The sequence below is a fragment of the Lutra lutra genome, chromosome 11 (assembly GCF_902655055.1).
Source record: "Lutra lutra chromosome 11, mLutLut1.2, whole genome shotgun sequence".
Taxonomy (NCBI): domain Eukaryota; kingdom Metazoa; phylum Chordata; class Mammalia; order Carnivora; family Mustelidae; genus Lutra; species Lutra lutra.
The window spans coordinates 93,618,268-93,636,264 of NC_062288.1; the positions used below are offsets into that span (position 1 = coordinate 93,618,268).

General features: G+C 45.9%; 2 protein-coding genes across 4 annotated transcripts in view; one reads left to right on the plus strand and one right to left on the minus strand.

Moving 5' to 3' along the window:
- The window catches only part of ATP6V0A4 (ATPase H+ transporting V0 subunit a4), a 75,528-nt gene extending 66,106 nt beyond the window's left edge, over nucleotides 1-9,422 (minus strand). For 2 of the 3 annotated variants that reach the window (XM_047695580.1, XM_047695582.1), the window contains exon 1: nucleotides 9,337-9,422. The gene's annotated coding sequence lies outside the window, so the exon portion shown is untranslated. Of the gene's footprint in view, nucleotides 1-9,195; nucleotides 9,297-9,336 lie in introns of those variants that run through there. The other variant, XM_047695584.1, reaches the window with a different exon arrangement.
- TMEM213 (transmembrane protein 213) lies at nucleotides 9,111-15,840 on the plus strand. Its single transcript, XM_047695586.1, has 4 exons — nucleotides 9,111-9,121; nucleotides 9,218-9,404; nucleotides 13,182-13,253; nucleotides 14,140-15,840. Exons 2-4 carry the CDS (start codon nucleotides 9,248-9,250, stop codon nucleotides 14,307-14,309), a joined length of 399 nt encoding a protein of 132 aa, XP_047551542.1. The 5' UTR covers nucleotides 9,111-9,121; nucleotides 9,218-9,247; the 3' UTR covers nucleotides 14,310-15,840.
- Nucleotides 15,841-17,997: the final 2,157 nt, after the last annotated feature.

Here is a 17,997-nt window from a genome sequence, read left to right on the forward strand (position 1 = left end):
CTAAGCTCTCATTTTCACAAATATTGTAATGTTGAGGTGGAGAATCTTGGATATGCATTTCTGTGCTCATCTCTAATTTCCTTGGGGAAAAATTTTCCAAAGAGCTGCACATAGAAGGAAAGGTGACCAAAATAAATTAACCCTTACAAAGTCAACAACTTAGCTATAAATATCTCAGTATTGGAGACTAGACACATTGTGGCAGATTGTTGTTGGCCTTCGACTGAAGCGACCAAACCAAAAAAAAAAAAAAAAAAAAAGACTCATCCTAAGTCTCAAGATATTTCTACAAACAACTGTGTGTAATTGCAATTATGTACACAATAAAAATAACCAGGTATACAAGGAAACACAGTGAAATGAATGAAAACCAACCAGGAGAAATAATGGACCATAAAAACAGATCAATGGCGGTGAACAAATATTGATGTTATCAAGCAGGTTTTTTTAATTATGTTCACTCTGGTCATGAAGACAGAAAATGAGACCATATAACAAAAAGCTATTTAATAGTCTACAAAGTGGAAATGCTAGAATTAAAACTAAAATAACTGAAATTAAGACTCCTATGGATAATTATGAAAGTTGATTAGATACAGATGATAAGAGATTTAATAAAAGATAGGGCAGAAGAAATATTCAGAATAAAGCCCATGAAAACCAGAGGATGGAGAATAAAGAAGAGGGTTAGAGTATTAGAGTCTACAGTGGAAAAGTCTAACCTGTGTGTAATTGGAGGACCAGACAGAGAGAGAAGAATGGGACAACAGTAGTATTTGATGGCTGACAACGTCTCAATACTGATGAAAGACATCAAACTCCATATTCGATTGCCTACAAACCCCAAGCAAAACAGATAAAAAGAAACCCATACTTAAACACATTGTAATAAAACTTCTGAAAACCAAAGGCAAAGCAAAAATGTTTCAAACAACCAGACTAACGAGAGACAAATTACTTACAAGGGAGCACAGTTAATGGACAGTTCTCAAAAGAAACAGTGGAAGTCAAAAGAAATAGAATGATATTTTTTATTTTTTTTATATTTTATTTACTTATCTGACAGACAGAGAAATCACAAGTAGGCAGAGAGGCAGGCAGAGAGAGAGGGGGGATGGCAGGCTCCCTGCTGAGCAGAGAGCCCAATGTGGGGTTCGATCCCAGGACCCTGGGATCATGACCTGAGCTGAAGGCAGAGGCTTTAACTCACTGAGCCACCCAGGTGCCCCTAGAATGACATCTTTAAAGCACTGATAGAAAAAAAAGCTAAAATTTTGCACTCAATGACAATAACTTTCAAGAATAAAGGAAGAAGAGAAACATATCCTAACAAACAACTACTGAGAGCATTAATCACTCCACCGTGGGAATACCTGAAGATCCACCTGAAGATCCAAGGAGAAGAATCATAGCTGGAAGACAAGACTTGCAGAAAGGAATCCAGAACAATCAAGTGGCAAATACATCGATAAATTTAAGTAAACATTCACTGTATAGAATAGTAATGATGAGTTACCAGGATAAAAAATATATATGTGTATACTTAAAATACATAATTTTAATGATACAAAAATTAGGAGTAGACAAGTAGTATTAAAGTTCTAAGCTCTTCATATTGTTTGGGAAGATGGTAAAACTATCAATATTAGACTTTGAAAAGACAAGAATGTCTGCAGTAATCTCTAAAAAACAAAAACAAACAAACAAACAAAAAAAACAGAATAAAAAACGCAATCCAAAAGTGGTGAGAAAAAAGGAAAAGGGGGTGTCAAACAGATGGGGAAACCAGAGAGCACTCGGTCAGAAGGCGATTCAAACCTAAACCAATCGCTATCAATACATCCCATGTACACAGGTTAAATGGCCAAATTAAAGACAAAGATTCTAAGTCCAGGTTGTTTTGTTTTGTTTTTTATTGCTTCCATAGGTTGGCTATTGTAAATAATCTAAGGCCAGCTTTAAAAAAAAAAAAAATCCTACATTACGTTTTTGTGAGGTATACATCCAAAATAGTAAGAATTTAGAAAAGTTGAAAGAAATGATAGGAAAAGGCCCAGCATGCGAAACAAAGTAAAAGAAGGGCGGTTTAGCTGTCGTAACGTCAAAGTGAACTTGATGGCACAAAGTACCCCTAGAGATAGAGAGGGGTACTAAAAAGTGATTTTTTTTTTTTAAGAAGGTTCAATTCACCAGGGTGTCAATTAGGCATGAGGCCTAATGACAGCCTCAACTACTTAATGCTAAAATAGACAAAACTACAAAGAAAAGAGAGAAATCCACAGTCATCTGTCTCAGTATTTGACAGGATAAGCAGACCAGATTTTTAAAAACAGGAAGGATACGAGAGATGTAAGCCACACAATTACACGGAACTTACTAATGGACTTACACGGAACTTACACGGAACTTACTAATGGACTTACACGGAACACTGAACCCCACAACTGCGTGACACATTCTTTTCAAGCACTGCCAAATGTTTTCCCCAAATGGCCATATGATGCGTCTTAATGAATAACAAAACATAGAAATCCTCAAAGTATGTTCACAGATTGCAGTGCAGTCTAAGAAGATGGGAAAGAATGAGATCCAGGGCCCACATGGAAGATGGCCTTTGCCAAGAAGAAGTCTCCTCCATTTGTCAACCTCACTTCTGTCTGGTACCACCCCCCCACCCCTCGTGCAATAGTTGAGTGAATTATCCCGGGAACGGTTCAAAAATTCTTCTAAATGGTGGGCCCAAGACCTTGCTCACTTTGTTACTTTGGTCATCCCTATGGCATGATCTCGGGATTGAACTCCATTTTTCTTTCTCACACTCTCCAAATTATAGACCCATAACTGAGCAGCAGTGGCTGTGGTTAATTTCCCCCACAAATCAGATCCTGCTCAGGTAAAGCTACATGTCTCAGTCCATGCGCGAACGTAGACTGCCATTATCTTGAGAAAACAGAGCGTGACAAAGCCCGCTGCTAAAAGAGACATGGGCCCACATCTGGTCAGAAGTTAGGGCATAGCAGGCATAATTGTGGTTAGGGCCATGCTTCTCTTCAGGATGGGTTCATTGGAAATGAAACCCCAAGTTCAAAGCCAGTGGTCTCTTCCCAGGGATGGAAGGGACAGGAAAGGGGCCTATCAGAATCACAAAGGAAGTTTTCTTCACATAAAGTATCCTACCTATAGGAGAACACTCCAGCCCACAGAATGCTGGTTTTCAGTCTTTCACCACAGGAAACACTGTGCCCCCCTCCTCTTCTTTTTCAAATGCAATTTTATCAGGGAAAACATAAAACTGGAGGCAGTGAGGGCCATGAACCTCCCACCATCTTGGCCAGTCCCATCCCAAACGCCACCGTGGAGGCTGGCCACATTTTAGCCTGGACTTTTTTTGAAAGGTAACCAAACACTTAACTCAACCATTAAAAAAAAAATAATCTTGAGGAAGTTCCCAGAAAATGTCTAGCTTTGAGCAGCACAACTTCCCGGTACGCTCTCCAAAGCAAACCTAATGTAAAATGTATGAGAGAGTTGCTAGGTGAGGTAACCATCTGCACAGAGTTATTAAGTATAGACCTGTTCAAAAAAGGGGGGGGCTCATAATGGTGATATTTGTAAGAATATCTGCTATGCACCCCAGACTTTGGGAATTAACAAGGTATAAGACACCAATCAAGCCCATATTATCCTATTTTAGTGCCAGTACCATGCTGTCTTGATGATGACAGCTTTGTAATAGAGCTTGAAGTCCGGAATTGTGATGCCACCAACTTTGGCTTTCTTTTTCAATATTCCTTTGGCTATTCGAGGTCTTTTCTGGTTCCATATAAATTTTAGGATTATTTGTTCCATTTCTTTGAAAAAAATGGATGGTACTTTGATAGGAATTGCATTAAATGTGTAGATTGCTTTAGGTAGCATAGACATTTTCACAATATTTATTCTTCCAATCCAGGAGCATGGAACATTTTTCCATTTCTTTGTGTCTTCCTCAATTTCTTTCATGAGCACTTTATAGTTTTCTGTGTATAGATTCTTAGTCTCTTTGGCTAGGTTTATTCCTAGGTATCTTATAGTTTTGGGTGCAATTGTAAATGGGATGGACTCCTTAATTTCTCTTTCTTCTGTCTTGTTGTTGGTGTAGAGAAATGCAACTGATTTCTGTGCATTGATTTTATATCCTGACACTTTACTGAATTCCTGTACAAGTTCTAGCAGTTTTGGAGTGGAGTCTTTTGGGTTTTCCACATATAGTATCATATCATCTGCGAAGAGTGATAGTTTGACTTCTTCTTTGCCGATTTGGATGCCTTTAATTTCCTTTTGTTGTCTGACTGCTGAGGCTAGGACTTCTAGTACTATGTTGAATAGCAGTGGTGATAATGGACATCCCTGCTGTGTTCCTGACCTTAGCGGAAAAGCTTTCGGTTTTTCTCCATTGAGAATGATATTTGCGGTGGGTTTTTCATAGATGGCTTTGATACTATTGAGGTATGTGCCCTCTATCCCTACACTTTGAAGAGTTTTAATCAGGAAGGGATGCTGTACTTTGTCAAATGCTTTTTCAGCATCTATGGAGAGTATCATATATGGTGAGTATCATATATGGAGAGTATCTATATGGTTCATGTTCTTTCTTTTATTAATGTGTTGTATCACATTGATTGATTTGTGGATGTTGAACCAACCTTGCAGCCCTGGAATGAATCCCACTTGGTCATGGTGAATAATCCTTTTAATGTACTGTTGAATCCTATTGGCTAGTATTTTGGTGAGAATTTTTGCATCTGTGTTCATTAAGGATATTGGTCTGTAGTTCTCTTTTTTGATGGGATCCTTGTCTGGTTTTGGGATCAAGGTGATGCTGGCCTCATAAAATGAGTTTGGAAGTTTTCCTTCCATTTCTATTTTTTGGAACAGTTTCAGGAGAATAGGAATTAGTTCTTCTTTAAATGTTTGGTAGAATTCCCCCGGGAAGCCATCTGGCCCTGGGCTTTTGTTTGTTTGGAGATTTTTGATGACTGTTTCTATCTCCTTACTGGTTATGGGTCTGTTCAGGCTTTCTATTTCTTCCTGGTTCAGTTGTGGTAGTTTATATGTCTCTAGGAATGCATCCATTTCTTCTAGATTGTCAAATTTGTTGGCGTAGAGTTGCTCATAGTATGTTCTTATAATTGTCTGTATTTCTTTGGTGTTCGTTGTGATCTCTCCTCTTTCATTCATGATTTTATTTATTTGGGTCCTTTCTCTTTTCTTTTTGATAAGTCTGGCCAGGGGTTTATTGATCTTATTAATTCTTTCAAAGAACCAGCTCCTAGTTTCGTTGATTTGTTCTATTGTTTTTTTGGTTTCTATTTCATTGATTTCTGCTCTGATCTTTATGATTTCTCTTCTCCTGCTGGGTTTAGGCTTTCTTTCTTGTTCTTTCTCCAGCTCTTTTAGGTGTAGGGTTAGGTTGTGTACCTGAGACCTTTCTTGTTTCTATTATCCTATTTTAGGATAAGAAAATCCTCTCATCTGTTAAGAGAATGTTTGTCTTTCCATTTATTTGCAAACTCCTAATCTAAAACAGTCCAGGGTCAAACCACAGTGTATTAAAAAGAAAGAGACAGGGGACAGATTATCGTCCTTGCTCTCTCTACTGCTACTCCCAGAATTGCTTTCCCTGGTATGATTCGATAGGACGCCGCCAGCTTAGATCAGTGGGTGCTACTCAAACCACCATCAACAATGACCCTAGGCAGGGCTGTTTCAAATCTTTGCACGTCCTAGGCTGTCATCATTTCAGAGGGACAAGCACATCCAATGTATTAAGACGCACCCAACACCCTACGTCCATTTCTGCTTAAAAGTTGAAAACAAAGTGTATGACTTTGCTTTTGAAGTCATCTTTTCCTTTTGAATGTACGGTCTATTGTTCATATTTTGGATCCAAGAACCTCTTTTCAGGTGTCCCGCATTTTCGAGACCCTCGAAAATGTTGTTGAACTCCAGGCACTGCTGTCATCTCTAGCATCTGTGGGATAAATCAGCCCTAGTCCTGAGGCTTATCGCGGGGTTTACTGTGAAGGAAACGTCAAGAATAGCGTCTGTCCCATTAAGTCATGTCATCTTTGTGGAGAACCCAAGGAGAAAAATGTCTCTTGTTCTGGTATCAAGAGTGGTTGTACTCACTCTGTTGTTTTTCATCTTGGGAGCCCATGAGTCATGCGGGTGACCTGTAGGCAGATGACCCTATCCTCTTCCTACGGGTCAATGCAAAGCTTAGAAAACATGTGTGCCATTAAGGTCACTTAGAGATCCCTCTTCTATTTCCTCCCCTAGCTTTCCCTTTGCCTCATTTCTTCCCATTCATTTTAAATTTATTTTATCTGGCTTAATTAATTGTAGGGAAGCTTCCTTCAACCCTTTTTGGACCCACGCAGGATATAAATAAGTCAACACATCGATTTCATCATTTTTTCCAGAGAACTACCTCCGTCCCACATTTTCTACTTAAGATCCTTCTGTTCAAATAAGAGTTAACATTTACTGAGTGTTTACTACCGCTGGCTCGCAGCACTGCGGGGAAACCTGACATGTGGGTCACTTCATTCAGGCCTCATAACAAGCCACGAGATGGATCTTAGTTCTTGTCAGATAAAGAACCTGAGGTATAAAGTAACTTGCCAGGGCCACTCAGCCAAGAAAAGCTGGGCTGGAATTCCACCCCAGGCTGACTCCATGGCCACCCACCCGCCCCAGCTGGAACCTGGGAAGCCACTCCCTGGGTTCCCTTCTGTTGATTCAGCCAGATAAATGCCTCTTAATTCCCTCTTCTCTATCCTCAGTCCAGCTTTTTATTTCAGGGCTCTTTGGATCTCTGGATGGGATTTTTTTTTTTTTTTAAGTAAGCTTTACGCTCAACATGGGGCTAGAACTCTCAATGCCAAGATCAAGAGCAGCACGGTCTACCAGCTGAGCCAGCCAAGTACCCAGTCTGGCTGGGATTTTTGCAAGAGTGTCTTAGAGCAACAGTGTCTAAGAGGACCTCTCTGAATCCAGGCCTACCCTCTGTGGATCTATCTTCCATGTTTCTGAAATATAAAGTTGTCCACATGCACAAGTTCCCTATAAGGGGCCCCCAGTGGTAAAATAGAGGCCAGTCTGCTTTGTCTGGCATTCAGGACCATTTACAATCTGTTCTTAGTCAAACCAGACACATCCTCAGCCCAAGTCATGCTCCCAAGGCAGTGACTACTCCCTGGACAAGAGGCACGCGTTCATGCCTCACGGGTCTTGCACACACACTGTCCCCTTTTCCCGTGCCTGGCGGACCACACAGATTTCAAGGATCAGGTCAAAATGCCTTCCTTATTATGAAATGTTCACTGAACCCCCTAGTCCCCAACCCTCCTCCATGATTTTCCCGTTCTTTGTCAAGACTTCCTTGCCACACTTATTTTATTGTGTTGTCATTATTCCTTTCTCTCTCTTTCTCTCTCACCAGGCCCTGAGCTCCTTGAGGACAAGGACTGTGGTGCCTGAGCCACTTCAGAAGCCGCTCCCATAGCAAACGCCCAGCACACAGCAGCTGCTCGGTAACTGAACATTCCACCAAGCGGTATGTCTAACGTGGATGTGTGTGCCATCCCCTGCAGGTTAGCCTTCTTTTTTTTTTTTTTTAAGATTTTATTTATTTATTTGACAGAGAGAGATCAGAAGTAGGCAGAGGGGGAGGGGGGAAGCAGGCTCCCTGCTGAGCAGAGAGCGCAATGCAGGGCTCAATCCCAGGACCCTGGGATCATGACCTGAGCTGAAGGCAGAGGTTTTAACCCACTGAGCCACCCAGGCGCCCCCAGGTTAGCCTTCTTAAAGCACCTCTGCTCCCAACCCTCCAACCACAAGACTATAGGGCCACCACTCATTTGTACTTTTGGGCAAATTAGAAAAAAATGCCTCTTCTGGGCTGATGTACTCCGGTAAGACACTCTTACCCCGAAATGACCCGTGGCTTACATGTCCTTCCACAGAGCTTCGAACCAGCCAGACTTTATCCCTCACTCTCTTGACCAGACCAGCTCTTGGGCACAAAGACAGCATACTTATCTATACATGATGGGCCTGCAGGCCCCCAGACAATCCTCTTTCCCCTGTGCGGACTGCCCCATCAGCTCCCACCTGTGTATGCAAACTTCAATACCCAGCCCAAATGTCACTTCTCCCGTGAATGCTTCCCCTGTACCTCTCAAGCAGGTTGAACCACTCTCCCCTGTATTCCCACAGCTGTAGAAGACACCCATGTTTGAGTCTTACCATACTGCACCACACATCTTTCTTTATGGCTGGTCTCACTGCTGGACCATGAGTGGGATCAACAGTAGGATCACATTAGGCATCGGTGGGTCCCAAACGCCTACGGCGATGCCTTTCATATAAATGAGGGGTGTTCAATAAATGTTACTCTTTGGTTCAGAATCTTCACAAAGACTTTGTTTTTCCTCCGGTTATTTCAAACCCCCCCAGCCTGGCACACCAGTCCCCGTCCCACGGCTCACTGGTCACTTCCCCTTCTCCCGCTCCTCAGGTCCCGTCCCGTTATCTGTGCTGCAGTGGACTCACGGTGGACTCCCGAGCACCCCTTACCTCTGGCCCTGGACTCCTCTGTCCCTCCCGCCTACCGTGCCCTCCTCTTCTCTTTGTGAAAATTCTATTCACCCTTCAAGGTGCAACTCCAACACCATGTTGGTCTTGAAGCATCCCATCTGCAGATGTAGGTTCTTGCTGCCAAGAACCCAAAGCACTCTGTCCTTCCCCAGTCATGCCCGAAACACTGGTCTGTGTTTGGATGACATGTGTGTGTCATGAAAGGACTTCGAGGGCGGCCATTCCCAGATTCTAGCATAGTTCAGTACACATAGTAGCTGTCAGTAAATACTGGACTAGAGAGAATCAAGGATCCAGGGCTACACCGGGCAGATGAAAGCGGCAGCCAACTCAACCTCAAGGAGCTGGCAGGGCACAAAACTCTGCCCTGGCCCCCTCTTTTATCAGCAGGGATAACCAATGAACTCAAGGCAGAATTGCATAAATTACCCCTCCCTTCCTCCCCCAGCCAGCATAGCTCAGCTTCCCTCCTGAAGAGGTAAGAGCGAGGAGTGACAGCTGGTTCCTTTTGCTCCACCCCCTCGCTTCCCCCAAACACAAGCAGAAATTCACCTCTGACAGCACTGCTTTCAAGCTCCCGCAGGACACGGTCCACACGGGACACATGACACACAGCCCTCGGCACACCTCTGCAGGGATAGTGCGGACAGACGCCTCCCTCTCCCTCTCCCTCTTCGGCATGAAGCGCCTCACCTCTGCACCCTGGGCTGCCCTGGCCCTCGGCCTGGTCTTTGCCTCCTTCCACTTGGCTTGCTTGGCAGGTAGAACTGTGGGCTTTATTCTTGGCCACGCTGGGGAGGGGGAGGGAGAAAAGGAGGAGGAGAGGGAAGGAGGGAGGAGGGAGGAAGAGGGTGGGAGGAGGGAGAGGGAAGGAGGAGGATTCTTTGGCTAGGGTTGGTCCCGCACAAAGCAAAGAGCAAACAGTTCTCACCTGAAGGGTTAGACAGGAGGTGGTGGGTTGGCGTGGGGTGTGTCCGACAGCGTGGGGGGTGTCCGACGTTTACCTGAGCCCCTGAGCAAATGCTGGGCACCTCAGCTTGGACAGGATTAGCCACCTCGAGTGGACTTTGCCACAAAGAAAGAGGAAAAAGCAATGTACCCACAGTCTCTCTCATCCAAGGACCAGTCTGGCCTAAAGTGACATTTTATTGGTTTGCTGCTTTTCAGTGGTTCCTTCCCTGTGCCCCCGGCTATTGTGGTTTGCAATTCCCGCTTAGTACTCCTGATCCTGCCCTAAGGTCTTCAGTCTCTTCCTTGACCCTGTGCTTCCTTTGCAACTTTCTCAAATCCTCAGACAGGAACACTGCCCAACGCTGTCGGCAAGGCTCCCACCTTCCGCGAGCACAGGAGATGCTGAGCTGTTGCCCTGTCTGTTCCCAGATGCAAGGGGTTGGTAGCAGCCCCTGGCTTGCTCTCTCAGGCTGGGCTCTGCACTCTATGCAGGAAGATATTTCTCACACTCTTTTGCTCCTGGGGGTGGCCTCTGGCTTTGATCTCTGCTCTGCGGCTCCTGCCCTGTCCTTGACAGAGTTCCCTCTCTCAAAACCAACCCATGATGACCCCTCAGAGCTCTATCTGTCTCCCTTATCCTCACCGCCTCTCCTTTGCAGGTTCAGAGCGTGAGCTTTAGCCACTCAGCCTCAGCTCAAGTCTGGCTTCCACAACTTACAAGCTGTGCAACCTTGAGCAAATCACGTAACGTCTCTGCGCCCTAGTTTTCTCATTAATACCGTGAGGATAATCATAGCGCTTTATATATATAGGGTTGTCCTAAAGATGAAATGAGACCACTGCATATAAAGAACTTTTAGTAAATCAGCACAGGGTAAACAATGAATGTTAGCATGTTTGTTTTATTTTCCAATACCACTTCCCAAATAAATGTTTCGTTTCTTTTGTTTGTTTACCCTCATAGTGACTTGCTCATAATAGGCTCTCAAAAAACTTGACAAATTTAATTGCACTGAATTGTTGGGTGTTTCCAGCACCCAGTACTTTGGAAGTGACCCTAAGTGGGACTAGTCCCTGACTGGCTGTGCTTATGAGGGAGGAAGATGAGGTTTACATTCTTAGAAATTATTAACTAGACTATTCAGTTCGAATCATACAAAATCACTGATATCAAAAAAATTTTTGACCTATCAAAATGGCGATTTCACATAATACAAGTGAGTGATTAAATAGGTTTTTTCCATCCACTTGCTCTAGACAGGGACGACTCCCATTCGAGGGCAGAGGGGAGATGAAAGTCAAGGCCAAGGAAGTTAAGGGAAATTAAATGTGGAGGAATCAGTTTCTCCAAAACAAATAAAGACCAGGTTCTAAGCCATTTAGTTGTAAATAATTTACAGTAACAATCAGATTTTGTCAAGGTAATTACTATACTTCAGGCAGGACATTGGAGTGGCCTGGTGGGCGGGTGGCATAAAATTAGTCTGAGCAGCAATTTCATGGCTTTGGCTAAACAAGGAGTTTCTTCCTGACTTGTCCTGTGGCATGACAACAAGCTCCTTTGAAGGACACGCTGCCCTAGAAGGACACCCTGCTCTAGAGTCAGTGGGGCCTTGAGAGTTTCCAAAGTACTTTTTTTTTTTTTTTTACCATCCTCAAGGAAGCTGAACAGCATATAATTAATTTCCAGAACAATTCTTTGCAATTGACCTCTTGGTCTTGATCTACCTAGACTAACACTATCTAATAAAAATTTTTTTGATGATGGAAGTTGTGGGGTGTCCCGATGGGGTGAGAGCCAGCCGTACCAATAGTGAGAGAGTTCCCTCCAAGCAGAGCAAAGGAGATAGAAGTTTACTGAGTTCACTGCCAAGGGCAGTGGGCAGGACAGCCAGGGAGAGACTGCCACGAGGTGGTGGTGAGGGGCTGTAGTTACAGGGCGGAGCGAGGGAGCATGGGAACAGAGAGACATTCCCGTTCCAGGGAACTGTGCCTGGTTGGAATGGGTCAGGGAAGGTGGCTATTTCGAGGCTTCATGACCCTGTTTGCTTTCAGCTGGGGGTTGCTGTGGGCCCTTTTGCCCTGATCAAGTTTCCAGAGCTCATGGCTGTTGTCTAAAAGCGGCCTCTACAGAAATGTCCCACGTCTGTGCTGTGTTTCCAGGATGGTAGCGTTCTGGAATGTGGTGATCCAATGTGGTAACAGAGTGCTTGACATGTGGCTAATATGAACAGGAAGTTGAATTTTTAATTCCACTTTAATAAATTTAAGTAGCTACAAGTAGTTGCCATATTGGACAGAGCAGACCTAGATCATCCGTCTTCTCATTCTCAGTCATGAAAGGGAAAGCAGACAATGGCTTCTCATGCTTGGGCATCTCCACATTCATCTCCGCAGCTCCACCTCACCCTCACAGTCTGACAGAACTTTGAGAATTCTCACGAAAGTTCTTTTTGCCTTTGTGCTCTTTACTTCCTGATCAAGAGGCAACTCTAGTGGCTGCAAATCCTAGCCACCTCTGGACTTGGTTGCATAGTGTTGGATTTTTTTTTATAACCATCCGCCTGAGGTATACCAGCATAATCATCAGAAGTCAAGAATCAAAGTCAGATTTCAACATTCAGTAGTTCAAATTATTTTTTAAAGATTTTATTTATTTATTTGACAGACAGAGATCACAAGTAGGCAGAGAGGCAGGCAGAGAGAGGAGGAGGCAGGCTCCCTGCTGAGCAGAAAGCCCAATGTGGGGCTCGATCCCAGGACCCTGAGATCATGACCTGAGCCGAAGGCAGAGGCTTTAACCCACTGAGCCACCCAGGCGCCCCTAGTCATTCAAATTTTTTAAGGGAATTGGAGATCGTTATGAGAAGACATTCGAGCTTGTTAAGTGATCGTTCTCAAACAGATGAAAGAAACCATTTCTACACGTAGCTCTTTGCATGGGAAATAGCTAAAATAGAGTGTTTGGAAAGCTATTTGCAGCAAGCCGTTGGCCACTGAAGGGTGAGATATGAAGGAGATGAGCTGTGAAGCCCTGAATCCATGAGACATGCAGATAAACCGTCTCTGAATGACAATAGCGAAAGGCAAAGGGGACTGTATTTCTTTGTTGCCATAACAACATACCACAGACTCGGTGGCTTAGACAATAGAAATTTCTTTTTTGACAGCTGTGGCGACTCCAGGTGTCAGCAGGCTTGTCTTCTCCTGAAGCCACCTTCTCACGGTGACCTCACCCAGTCTCTTCTCTGCAGGTGCACACCTGGTGTCTCCTCTTCTCGCAGGACGTCAGTCATACAGGATGGGGACCCACCCATATGACTCCACTTAACCTTGATTTAACCTCTTTAAAGGCCCTTTCTCCACAGGCAGTCACTACCATGGGTTAGGACTTCAGTGAACTTGGACGGGACAGCTCAGTCCAGAACAGAGGGTTAGCTTTGCTGCATGAAGTCTTACAGTACCTAGACCGGGACTTCTATAATACTTCTGCAGTATCACTGTGAATTCACAAAAAAGATTTCAAACGCTATGCCTGGGGATGAATTTTCCTACTGCCCGAGACCCTCTTTTGTCTTTTCTTCCAGAAGTGAGGAACAGCAACAACTCAACCTTGACCACCCAGCACCCAGATCCCGGAAGCCTAGAGCAGTGCCCCAGTAAGCTTCTCCTGGCTACTGGCCTCACCCCAGAGCTGGCCCTGAATCTGGGAGGGAATTCAAAGCCTGCTTGCTTTCTCTTGATGGGGTCTGGTGGCACAGTGCCTGCCTGGCCTTCCTGGGCCCTGGTGTGGTTTGTTCATGGTCCCAAGAACTTCCTGCATAGCACATTGGCACATTGAAAAAGCTATCTCAGCCCTGGCCTTGATGTAGGCTCACAATCTTTGGTACAGATGGCTTTCGTGACCCATCCACAGCAGAGCAACCAAAGATACATTAGAAACTTAGAAGGCGGAAAACCGTAAAAATCCGCCAGTCCAACTTCTGCCCGATGCAGGAGCTTTGTTTTGACACTCTTTGCATATTTCTGCCCATCCTCTGCTTGATTACTCCCAATGGCAAGGAGCTCAGTACTTCCTAAAGCAGGGAGCATTGTTACCCTGTGTCCAATTCATAGACAGTGTTGTTTTATTCTATGTCTGGCTCCCTTTCTGCTGCCCTTCCTGGATGACCAAACGGGTTTACCTCTGGGCATTTCCAAAGGAGGGAACAGGTAGATAATAGGTTGAGATTAAGTAGAGAATAATAGGTAGAGATTAAGTTCACGGCTTTGGCTTCCTTCAGACTTGGGTTTGAGTCCTGGTCTGTCATCTGGAGACCTCTGGTGAGCTACTGCCTCAGCTCCTTCATGGGAATAGTCGCTGTCCCTCGCCCCAGTGGGGAATGAATGAGGGAGCGTGTGGGAAGCACCTGACACAGTGTGTGGCATCCTTTAGTGAACGCTAGCTCTCCGATGACCCCTTGCTTGTTCCTACAAACCTCGGAGGAGGAGCTGGGTGGGCGGGTGCCATGCGCCCTGCTGTTCTAGCTCTCCCTTCCCCCGCAGACGTGGACTTCTGCCCCCAGGCGGCTCGGTGCTGCCACACCGGCGTGGACGAGTACGGCTGGATCGCGGCGGCCGTGGGCTGGAGCCTGTGGTTCCTCACCCTCATCCTGCTCTGCGTAGACAAACTGATGAAGCTCACGCCGGACGAGCCCAAGGATTTGCAAGCGTGAGGCTTAGACCCTGAGCCCAGAGCACTTCGGTCGCCACCCAACTGCGGGTCACTGCGCGGGAGGGGGGGAGGGGTGCAGCTCCAGGTGTTGTCACCTCCGGGCTGCGGTGACTTCCACAAGAGAAGGAAGAAGGAAAGGGGGATCCGAGGAAGAAAGGCCAGCGCTGCTCCCCACCAAAATCCACAAGGCGCTCGTGCGTGCGGAGTCCGGACCGTCTCTGTCTGGATCCCCTCGCCTCTCCCCAGGGCTCCCGCCCACCCGCAGAGTGACGTGACTTTGACTTTTGTCCGCACGTTCCTCGGAGCTAAGCTCAGAACCTTCTCACCCCAGGCCATTGTGTTCCATCTCCTGTTTCATTCAAGGGCATCCCTGGCATTCTGAAATGTAGGACTCGCCTTTGACCGGCCCAGCGTCCTCCCCCCGCCCCACCCCCTCGTGCATTGCTTCTCCCGCTCTTGTTCTTTCTTCAACCTTGTCCTCCACGGTGGTCCTACCCCACCGTCCCCGCCATCCCCGCCGGCAGCCCGGCTCTGGCCTTCCTACATCGCCCCTGCCTTGCCTCAGGCCTTTTCAGTGCTGTCTTCACTGCAGTCCAGCACGTCTTCCCCACGAGATCCTCCCCAGGGGTCTTCCCCACGGGGTCCTCCCCACGGGGTCCTCCCCAGGGCCACTGTCAGTGCGGTGCTGTCACCCTCTGTGGACGACCTTCCGTGAAGCCTCACCCCCAAACTTCTCACAGGGCTGGCCTTCCACTCTCCTTGGAGGGTCTGTCTCCCCGTGCCTCCAGGACCAGGCCTCCAGGGAACCTGTCCTTGTCCCAGCATCTCCCACTTCCTGCTGCCAGGCCCTCCGTCTCCAGATGGAAGCCCAGGCCTCAAAGTCCTGCCCAAATGCCTTCCCTCATAGCCTCGGGGGACCCAGAACTGGCGTTCTTGGGGCGTCTGCTCTGCCCTGAAGCGCAGTCCTCGTGAATATAGTCAGGGGATACTCCGTCCTGCTCCTGGGGCAAGTTCCTCCTAATGTCTGTCCCACCAATGAATGATGAATGAATGAATGAATGAATGAACGAACAAATGAGCAGGTCCTGGCCTGAGATGAATTTATGACACTCATTCCATGTAGAGAACTTCACTTTTCTAGAAAGGGTTGAAATAACCCATCTCCACGGAAGCCAGCTGGTTTGCTTCCCGCTTACCCTGCATAAGGATGTTACTGGTCACTGGGAACATGGGGGGAGGGGGGTGTGGGTCAGAGGAGAGGAGAGCGGGTTCATCAGAAGGAAGGAAGAACAAAATGACTCTTCTTATTATGAGACACGGCGGCCCTGTGTGGTGACACATGTATTTAGACTGAACAACCAAATAATTATGCACAAGAAAGTGAGGGGCCCCTGAAGAAGCATTTCCTAGGTTCTTTCAGAAAATCTAAGTAGATTTCCCCGACGGTGGGAACTGAAGGAATTTTGCCTGGCTTAGTCTGCTCTTTTCTGATTCTCCGTGGTTTAATCAATAAAATGGATGGATTTACTGTGCCCTTGCGCTAAGTGATCGCATGAGCAAGTGTCTGCGTGACGCCCTGTGCGATGTTATAAACACACACGAGCAGGTTCTGCTTTTTTAGCTGTTTGAGAAGAGTTTCCACAGGATGTGATGGTTGAAATCCTTAGAGATGGAAAGAGTCAGTAAAGACCCCTGGGATTTAACATCTGCAAGCATTTTTGAAATAAAACAGTGTGACCTCGTGGTGAGAACATGACCTCCGAAAAGCAACAGATAGAAGGGAAATGGAGGTTGATGGCTGGCCAATGTGAACAAAAATGAGTCACTTCACCTTGGGGAATGTCAGCTTCCTAAGTAGAAAATGTAGGAATCAGACACAGCCGTGATTACAGATTCGGTTGCCAAAGCCTGTAGGGCTAGCTGGGGGTGCCGTGCAGAAGGGGTGGGCGTGAGGCCAGTCCTTGCCACCACAGAAGCATGGCTCTTACCTCCTCTAGATACCAGACCTCCCCAATAATTTCATTTGCTCCTTTATTATTATTATTATCATCATTATTTAGAGAGAGGGGGAGTGGGAGAGGGGCAGAGAGGGAGAGAGAATCTCCAGTGGACTCCCCACGCAGGCTCGATCTCACCACCCTGGGATCATGACCTGAGCTGAAATCAACAGGCGGACCCTTAACCAACTGAGCCACCCAGGCGCCCCCCTCATTTGCTGCCATAGAAGGAGAAAGCCGGAACATCCCCTCAGATCTGGGCAACGTGAAGGTACTTAGACTACACTGAGGTGAGTAATATGTAGCTGCTGTCACTGTCACATTCAAATGCAGGCGTGTTGTGAATCGCCTCCCTCTCCTCTGTACCGGAGCAAGGACAGACCAAATCCAAATAATCACTCTTTTCTCTGAGATAGACTGAAAGACAAGTTACGTAATTTGATGGTTATTCTTTCCAGATGCCTCATCTCAGCTCTTCCCTCCGCATGGGATCTCATCACTCTATCCAAGTGAAGACTTGTCAATAAATTAAAAAGGAAAACCTGAAGGGGAAAACCAAGTACCAGCTTCCGGGGACCTAGGAACTCCCTGGTATAAAGCAGTAGGCAGGACCCACCTAACAGTAGATGTGCTTTTCGTCTAAGAGTTTTGCTTTTAGTAGATGGTGTTGCCCCCACAGGCTTGTCACAGGCTGGGTGACGCAGAGTCCACACTGCTTGGGGCACCTCTGTACCAAAGTGGCCTGCATGGAAACAGAATATTAAACATTAAGGTGTGACACAATTATGAGACTTTAAAATCTATTCCTTTTTATAGATGCATGATACCCAGGGACACATAAATCAAATATATATTTTTTTATTAAAAATAAAATGTTAGGAGCGCATGGGTGGCTCAGTCAGTTAAGCCTTCAGCTTCAGCTCGGGTCATGATCCTGGGGTCCTGGGATTGAGCCCCACATCGGGCTCCCTGCTCATCGGGAAGTCTGCTTCTCCCTCTGCCCCTCCCCCTGCTTGTGCTCCCTCTCCCCGACCCTCTCTCTGGCAAATAAATAAATTAAATCTTTCATAAAATAAAATAGTATACCATGCAAGATTCATCAACAACAAGTCTTAGGCTACCTTTTCCATAAAAACATGTATAAATACATTTTTTAACTTAGAGAAATAATCTAGAAATGGTTTTGATGAAGAGCAACTTTCTCTGCCTGAACCCTGGCATCTGTTTTAAGATCATGTATACAGAATATGGTGTGATTGCATTGGTTTTCATCGGCGTGTGGTAGGAGGGCCTTATAGACAACCTCTGTCTGGCATCTCCTTCCAGCCTTACCTGATTGAGCCCATCCTTCACACTTTCTTCCAGAATAATCTTTCTAATACCTAAATAAGTGATCAAGGCACTCCCCTGCCTGAAATCCTCCTGTGACTCCTGAACGCTGACAGAGTAAATCCATACTCTTAGGATGACCCCCTAAGGCCTTCTGGGATTAGATCCCCAGGTATTTCTTTAGCTTAACGTTTACATATCCTTCATGCAAACCCAGTTGTGAATTATTTCAGTTCCTAAACATGCGAGGTCTTTTCTATCCTCCCCTTCTTTGTTCCTGCCATTCACAGGGCCTGGAACATACTCTTCCCAGGAGGCAGATTTCTCATGAGCCAAGGGAGGCTTGCACTCATTTGCAGGCTC

What these genes read in the sequence shown, in the direction of transcription:
- TMEM213 (XM_047695586.1), top strand. Translation starts at nt 9,248, where the DNA reads ATGACACACAGCCCTCGGCACACCTCTGCAGGGATAGTGCGGACAGAC. An exon ending in CCACTTGGCTTGCTTGGCAG is followed by an intron (nt 9,405 to 13,181) that starts GTAGAACTGTGG and finishes CTTTTCTTCCAG; the next exon opens with AAGTGAGGAACAGCAACAAC. An exon ending in AAGCCTAGAGCAGTGCCCCA is followed by an intron (nt 13,254 to 14,139) that starts GTAAGCTTCTCC and finishes CTTCCCCCGCAG; the next exon opens with ACGTGGACTTCTGCCCCCAG.